The sequence below is a fragment of the Corvus brachyrhynchos genome, unplaced genomic scaffold, assembly GCF_000691975.1.
Source record: "Corvus brachyrhynchos isolate BGI_N302 unplaced genomic scaffold, ASM69197v1 scaffold42, whole genome shotgun sequence".
Classification (NCBI taxonomy): Eukaryota; Metazoa; Chordata; class Aves; order Passeriformes; family Corvidae; genus Corvus; species Corvus brachyrhynchos.
In genome coordinates this window covers 3,008,456-3,017,269 of record NW_008237242.1, presented here as the reverse complement: position 1 = coordinate 3,017,269, position 8,814 = coordinate 3,008,456, and the positions used below count along the sequence as shown (strand labels likewise).

The 8,814-nt window shown below is 38.0% G+C and overlaps 1 protein-coding gene across 1 annotated transcript; it reads right to left on the bottom strand.

The window, feature by feature from the left end:
* Nucleotides 1-1,204: 1,204 nt before the first annotated feature.
* FBXO4 (F-box protein 4) lies at nucleotides 1,205-8,759 on the bottom strand (the record flags this gene model as incomplete). The annotated part of the gene is made up of 6 exons (XM_017730192.1): nucleotides 1,205-2,898; nucleotides 3,844-4,019; nucleotides 4,873-5,051; nucleotides 5,572-5,647; nucleotides 6,641-6,861; nucleotides 8,500-8,759. Coding segments are annotated over 6 exons (1,002 nt in total), but the record flags the coding sequence as incomplete, so codon positions are not given.
* Between the last annotated feature and the right edge of the window lie 55 nt (nucleotides 8,760-8,814).

The window sequence follows — 8,814 nt, the reverse complement described above, 5'->3', positions numbered from 1 at the left end:
ACACTGTCTGGACAGCATCAGGGCTGAGGTGTATCAGCAGTGCCATCCTGCAGGGCACACAGTGAGCCACAGCTTCCCTCTGACGCTGCAACTAGAAGGGTCCTGACACTCCTGCTTAGACCCTCTGTGACTACCCAGGGCTGCTCCAACATCGTCATAACCTGAGAGACATGTCACCAGTGACAGTGTGCTCCCTCTGTCATAACAGCCTGGCAGGTGCCCCCAGGCACTGCTCTGGAGCTGGCAGCAGGCATTTCTGTTACTCAAAGTTTCAAAGATGAGAAAATTAGCATTCCCATAGCCACTTTCTTTTTTGGAAAGCTGCTCAGGTGAAGCTTCATTAACTGAGTTTTCTTATAAATCACATGTATTGTTATTTTAACCTTTTATTTTGGGACCACTATTTAGATAAACAATCTGCCTCAATGGGCAGGAAAGCAATTTTTTTCTAGTGCTGTTAGAATCCTTCATCCCTAGGAAAGAAAGATTCCTGGGATTCAGATCCTGATTTAATTTTTCACAAACCCATCACAGTTGCATCTACCCTGATAAATACAAAACCAATTAGATTTTAAGTGATTTTCTTTTTACATTAAAATTTTTAAATACACTTAAGTCATGTTCTAGTATTCCATACCCAACTATTTTTGAATTTTTAACGATAGTCCCAAGCTAAACTGATTACTGTGCTTCTAAATCCAGCAGACTCAGGAATTTAAATAGTAGGAATTGTCAAATCTAAAAGGCTGTGCATCTCTGCAACTATTCACTGTATGTACGCTCAACAGGCTGCCTGCCTCTTCCACAGCACACCTCTGTGCACCTCAGCTGCTCCTCTGGACAGTGCACAGGCTCATCTTCCTTGCCTGTGCTGATCCACCACAGCACTCCATCATGGAGCTCTGCGACTGCAGAGGGTTCTCATTGCCACTGGTTTTTTTCCAGACTGCACCCTTCAAACCTGTAATTCTGAAAGGTATCCTAGGTTTAAGTTAATCTAAATGACGTTCTTTAAGAAAAATTATGTACTCTACGTTTTCCTAACCTTTTGAAATGACAGTGAGTTAATTAAACTGGTAACATACAATAATGTTGTTCATCAATGACTACTGATGTCAATTGTCATTTGTTACGACAGTGTGATTGCAGTATGTGAGCACACATGAACACATGGAGGGGGCTTAACACACACAGAAAGACTAAACATTGTTTAAAAAAATCATTTATTCCTCATGAAGAAAGTAGAATGAGGATCTTACATAACCCTCCCATAGTCATAGCAGCTAATACAGCATCAGGTTGCTGCATTCAATCCCCTGCATATAGACCACTATGAAATTACTCTGACTAGCAGGAAAAACACATACGCCCAGTCACAAAGCATGGAATTTTAACCCAAATACTCGTAAATCCATTGTGTCTGCTCTATTTTAAAGGGCAAAACACACGTACACTTAAAAAAAAAAAGAGGGATAAGCCACAGAATTTTCATTGTGCATATTCCTTTGGATTTTCCTGTGAAACTCCCGTATGTCCTGATTAGAACACATACAACAATTATCTAGAAAGATGAATTAATTGTGCAAAAAGATGAAAAAGAGATACTTTCTAGTTCATTAAAAATTTCAAACATCTTCTCAAATGAAATGACATAGCTGTGTTGATCATCAATCATGTATCCCAGATTAAGGGCAGTTACAGCTGTATGTGCACCATGCAGTCATTTATCTAGGTACCAAGAAAAAATTGTGAGACACTTGAATTTCCATGAATATAGGAGAAAAAAAAAAATCCCAGAATAAAGCAAATAAATGCACAGAAATCCAAGCAAAGTTTCTGAACATTCCCTCAGTAATAAAAACAGGAAAAGGCAGAAGACTATGACTATCCCAAAAGACATCAATATGGAAAACACAATTCCAGCTTTAAAATGTTGCTTTGCTTTTCATAAAAATTTTTGCAACTGTGTGGAAAATTTCAAGACAGGTACAATTCACATCTGCAAATAGCCACAACTATTTGAAAAACTGATAGTGTATGCATACAATGAAGTCCTGGAGTACTAATGATTCTACTTAACATTTGTTCAAGGTATCAGAGGCACGTCCAAAATGATTTCAGTGCAAAAGAAAGCAGAAGATGCTGAAGTCTGTCGTGGTTGGTTAATAAGTAAGATCACAACAAAGAAACAATTCATACACAGCAGTGTTTGTTTGCTTCTAGAATTTTGGTCTGGGCTGACAACCCCCCCTGCTATTTTTTGTCTGGACATTTTTTCTAGAAAAATACAGGAGAAGTCAGTCTTTTGAAATCAGGAGTTACTGTCTTTCTGTCAGCCTTTTACTGTACAACCCACAGTGTATTTTCTTTGGTCAGGAAGTGTCACTGTAAAGATCTCCACTGAATATATTTACTACATGTGTGATAGGGCTGTGCTGATAAACTAATGTAGTGTTAGATATATATTTACAGAAGATATTAGACCATCAGATATATTGAGAAAAGATTGTGCTCTAAAGGCCTCTGGTTGAAAGAAATAAACCAAACCAAAGCAAACCAAACCACTCAGATTGTCCCTCCAAATCACTTCTTCATGGCAACTGGAATCCAGGCAATCCTACTCATACTTCTAATTCAGGACTATAGTTGGAAGAATGTTAAGGATTTAAGTATGTGCAGTGAAATAAATGCAGGTTTGCTTTTTAATTTTCCCTTCTGACAGTACTCTGGCAGGAAGGACAAGATTCTCACTTCAACTGAAATGCAAACCACCAAAGGGTTTATACAGTGCAACAATGCCTAATTCCATTACTGTGCATTTTTACTATTTGCTTCTTCCAAGAGCCACTCAATTCCATTTAGCAATCCATCTAAAGTTGCAGCTACAGTGTCCTGCATCTGTGGGGGGGAAAAAAAAAGTTAATGTAGTACTAGAGATAACAACTAACAGGATCTAACAGTATTTTAGTATCACTGTGTGTCTATCTCTAAAGTCAGAAACACTCATAATCAAATCTAAATTTTTATCACTAGTGTAAAGGTCCTTTAGACAAAAAAGGTTTTATAAGAGTAAGAAGACAAAAACCCCCCTCCTATTAGGAAAGCTTTCACTCTTGGCATCAGGGTGAATTTTTTTCAATTGTTCCATCAGCTATTCTGGAACATTATACTTTATTTACAGATGGCAATCCACTTGAAAATTTTTATTGTACCTCTTAGAGCAAAAATGCTGCTAGCTTTAGACTTCTATGCATATTATTAACACTCCGATTTTGTAATATCCCATCCAGAGGCTGTTATAAATGGTATGTTGTGTAAGAAGCCTATAAACATTTTCCTTATGAAAACAAAGGAATTATCTCAAATCAGAGTTTTTTCTGATTAAGTTATTCTTCAGCTGCACAACATCAACAAAAATTAATCCTGTGTGGCTGAACCATGCTGATAGATACTGTGCTTGACAAGCATAAAAAAACGGGTTCAGGACCTCTGGACCTCAGATCCTAGGTTAAAAACTGATCTGTCAAAAACTGAAGACTTTAGATTTAAATGAACTGAAGCTTCCTTACTCCCTTCAAGACCATCATTTGTCCTTCCTTACATTCTGGTTCCATCTAAGTCTCTAGTGTGCTTTTGGGCAAGTCACTTAGTTCTTTGTGTTCAGATAGGCTAATGATTCACCTTAGAGGACCAGACAAACTAAATCCTCCACTTTAGCAGAGAGCTCGTGTACTAGAGTTGAAAGCTGCACACTTGCTTAGGTAGGTATGGTTCAGGAACATGAAAGCCTAAATTACATTTCAACCACAGAAAAACAGAAAATAAAGGTTTAAGAGCAAGTACCATCCAGGGCTGACGTAGCAGATTTAGTTGCAACTGATGTGCCACGTAAACACACGGAATTCTTTTCACACCAGCATGAGACACACAGGACAAAACCAGCAGAGGCCTGTTCGGAGGCCCGAGGGCTGGATCAATCATTGCCAAAATACGAGCCAGCTCCTCCGGACGATCATGCTCTAAGAAACAATTTTTAATATATGAATCTTAAGTATATGCAAATACAAGGTGTTTTCATTTTTGGGGTTTATTTTGTTTCAGAGGTGATGAGACAGAGGGCTGGAAAGGCCAAATAATCTTGTTCTGCTTATCACAAGACTGATTCATCTGCCCTTATGTTACACAGATATTAATGACATTTGATGTTATTTAAAGATCTCCACAGACTCTATGGCAGCCTATTTCAGTCCTAACATCAGAATGTTTTCTGAGTACCTCACAGAGATCAAAATTTCAACAAGACATTCAGAAATACTCATACACTGCACAGTTAGTAGCTCTTCCCTACTGCATGCACTTTTCTCCTTAGTGTATCCCTTAAATTTTTTTTCACTTGCCTCTTTCCTGAGCTAGCCCTTTTCCTCCATTCAAAGCTGATGAATGTAAAGACAATTACCATAATTATTTGGATTACCATCTTACAGGACTAACCTGATTTAGACTAACTGCATTTTTTACTGTTTTCCTGGTGAAGGTTGTTTCTGGGCTATTACACCACAAACCATGTACTTTGAGGTTTCTCCTACACATACGCAAGGTTTTTGTTTACTTTGAATTGTTCCGTTTTTTATTCCAGATAATTTCCCACATGTAATGTAGATAGCAGCAGTATCAGTATATGCCATAAAAAAAACAAGGGGCCATAACCCCTAGGACAAGAGAGTGTCTAGGACAGGAGACCTCTTCAACAGGAAAGCAATGATGAAATAGCAGATTTTGAAAAGATCAGAACATGGATTTTGATGTATTGCATATTTTTTGTAATCTAACACTCCAGTTACTCATGAAATATAAATAAGAGAAACCCCTTACCTTTTTGAGCTTCTGCATTGGCAACATAAATGAATCCATCAACTACTTCGCACACCTTCCTCACTTGAGCTATTACACTGTAGTGCACAGCTTGCTGATTCCCTACTATGCTGTTCTCTTGGTAAAACATCTTATTCACAGCAACAGCTTGCTCTTCCCTTGCTCTCCTCCTTTCCACACTGAAAGATATTTCAGTATTTCAGTAGTCAGGTTAACTGAGAATGCCAAAACTGAGTCTTTGAAAGTCTAGGTGGCACAGGAAAAGGATAGGAAAACGGGCTGAGCCAGGAAAATGGTTTCACTTCTCCCTGCCCCCTCCTGCCCTGCTTTCTTTCCGAGTGCACATATAGAGGTGGTTAGCAATCTGCAAGATGTGTATGAAAATAACACTCCAGGGTGAGTAGAGAATGTTTTAAAAGGGACTCAACCAAGGTATCAAGAGGGATAGAGGCACCTGTAATGCACCTGTTGTACACCTTTGGTACGTAAATAGTTTGGAAAAGCTTTATTATTTCCATGTGAAAACTCAGAGGTTGAAAAAAGAAAGGAAAAACAAAGGCATGCATTGAAACTTCAATTTATAAGGGATATCCATGCATGAGAAAGGGCACATGAAAGTCACGACAAGATTACGAAGAGAAGTATGAAACAAATGAGAAACTGTACTTTTTATCTGGTGGAGAACAGATCTTATCTTACCTCGTGGTGGAATACAGTGTCACAATATTGAATTTTTGACTGTTGTTAAACTGAAAACTGACTCCTGATCCGATTCCTAGAGGGAAAAAAAATGAATATATGTGATTACAAGTATTTGGCTACTGAAAACAATTAAGTGGTAGTTCAGAAATTCCAGTGCTGCCACAAAATTAATATATTCAAGCCTAGATATTGCTGTTAGCAGTAGCGGATTTACTATTTTACAATTAAACTTTATACATGCTCCAACTGATCAGACTTTTAATTTAATGAAAATCAAGTCAATGGTATGAAAACCATTTCCATATTTTTGGTTATTAGACTTGAACCTAGAAATCTAAATCAGAATGGAGCCAGACTTGTGTTTATTAGCTGAAACTGGCATAGAAAAGGCTCCAGTCTGCTTATGACAAGCTGCATTGAAAAGGACATATGAGAGAAATAAAAACCCACTAAAAATAATTTTCATGCTCCCTATAAATACAATTTAATTATTCTAATTCTGCTATGCTGAAGTAACCATTAGGTAAAAACTAACACACTTTTGTCTCTGGCTTGGACTGAAGTCAAATTAGACTTTCAAAGCTACTCTTTTAAACATAAAAAAAAAATCCCTCACCTGCTTTTGTAACTCTTCTAAATAAAATTTACATCATTGATATCAGAATACCAAATCCTGTAAGAATCAGCCTTGAGTTCCTGTATAAAATCACAAATGTGTTTTTTAGCCACTTACTGCAAGCAATACTGAAAGAAAGGCCTGTCTGCATTTATCAATTACAACAGCAGCTGTAACACAGAATTTTGGATTAAAATAGAGGGAGCAAAATGATTCTTCTGACAATGTGCAAATTTAATCGTAAGTCCACTGAAGCTGTTAGTTTGTCCCAAATGTTCACTGCATGTATCCTTCTGAACAAATCAGAGAGAAAATGGTTTGTTTTTACCATGATTCTACTGAATGTTAAGGATACAAAAAAATCATTCCTTTTTTTCATTTCTCCTCCCAAGTTTTTTGTGTTGTATCTATTTACAACATATGAAGGCCAAAAGCCAAAAGCATCATTACCATGAATTTGTCTATGAGGTAGGCCAGCTACTAGCAGAATTTCTGGGCATGTCATCATCTTTTGTACTAAAGAGTCATCCAGCTCTTCCAAACCTGGCCCAAACATAGCAAAGCGAGGTTCTGCCTGAGTGACCAGTGAATGCAAAAAGGAAGTCACAGCCCCATACCGAGGACGGCTCGATTTCAAACTTCTTCTACCCTGAGGACAGCTCCTTTTATATCTGTGTAAAATAGATGCAACTAGAAATTAAACACAAAATACAAAAGAGGTATTAATCAAACAATATAAATTGATTTAGGTCCCACACCTCTCATGCTTCGGTACTGGTACAACTCAAAGCATAGGTCAAAAATTATAAAGGTCCAAACTGATGGTTTCAAGCACCAGTAAAAAGCAGGCAAAGGCATCAGTTCTTTTGAAGTCGAAATGCTGCTTTTTTGGACCTTAGTATACACTTCTATCTACAGATCTTTCAGTTTATTTAAAAAAAAAATTCACAAATTCCCTATCCTCACTGAATACACAATATAGGTAAAATAACATAAAAGCAGAAGAGTCACATTAAAAATTAAATTTAAAAAATGAACCTTTTGAGTGCATTTTAAACCTTAATTAGACTGCTTTTGTGTTTGCAACAGGTAACCACCTGAAAAGAATAATTTTCCCTGTAGGTACAGAGCATGCAAGCTGTGGAAGGAGACAAGTGTTTTCTGCAAACTTAAATCCTCGTTTGGTGTGGATGCTAGAAGGCATGGAAAGACTGGTAATTGAGGCGAAGAGTAACAGACAGACATCCTACAGAAGCAGCTTCAGTCTGCTTCTGTAGACATGGCAGGCTGCTGCTGGACAAACCACTTCAAGGAAATACCAAATGTGTGCTACTTAATACCCACACTGAGATGCTTCAGTTGAGATCAGCAAAATCGCTAAGTGCATGCGGACACAGTGGAAATCAGTAACAGGTGGTTTCAAATAGGTGGTTCAGACCTAAACAGATTCAAATCTAATTTCAAAAGCAGTATATATTTTGCACTTCAAATTCTGGGCATATTGTTCCCATCTGTTAAGTGGGGCTGAAGGGCACAGAAATTGTACAAGTTGATGCACTAACCACGAAGCAACATACTAAGCACCACCTTTGGAAAATATAACTGCAAATAGATCAAAAATCCCAAACAAATCCACAGAGCACTACTGCAAATTAAGGGGACTGAATGAAGTTTAGAAAAGAAATCACCACAGAATCATCTACTTGTCTTAAGAGCTCTTATCAGTCATCTAAACACATTTAGTGTGTTGATATGCTTTTCAACTATACTACCTGAAACCAGTCTTTGTCTTACAGCCTTTGACAATCAGAGCTAAAACAATACAACTTGTTATTCTGTGCACATTCTGTGCACTTTTCTATCATTAGGTCTTCCACATAAGATGGAAAAAAAAAAAAGAAGATTCATTCCACTTGCTGTAGTTTGAAGACTTCTTGGTACTTTTATGAAAATGCTTACCGTAGCACTGAGAGTAAAGAACACTTCTTTATCAAGATCGACGGTATGCAGAATTTCTGTGCCATAGCAGACATGCAGTTTACAAAAAGCTTTAATTTTTTATGGCACTAGCTTTGTCTTTTTTACAATGTTTTACATTCTTTTTGAGTTCCAAACAAAAAGAGCTGACCAGACTGTGGAACAACAGGAAATTGTGTTTCCAAAATAAACAATGAATTTGAGACACATCACAATTTAAAAAGCAGCTTACAGCAGAGCTTTATTGCTGTAAATATGAAAGATGCCTGGGGGCTGAGTATTACTGCTGCAGGCACACTTGGAGTCATGTAAGAGAATACGGGGATACTTACACTGCCATGTAATCATACAGCGCATTGTCGCTGACCTCTGAAAAGGCTTTATTAAAAATCTCCACATCTGGGAGTGATTTCCAATCAACAGATGTCCAAGAGGGGAGATCCCGCAGGAGAAAATACCTCCACAACAACGGGTCTTGCACAGCTGCCCTCCAGTAACAACTTGTGCTTCCTAAACGGCACAAATCTTGGGGCGAGAGGAAGGACATGATGTTCAGCTGCACGTCGATCTGAAAACCATTGAGAGCAGCGGTTTAACGACTCAGGAATTCAGCAGTGAAGGACAGGGCGGGACGCAGCGCTTTGCTC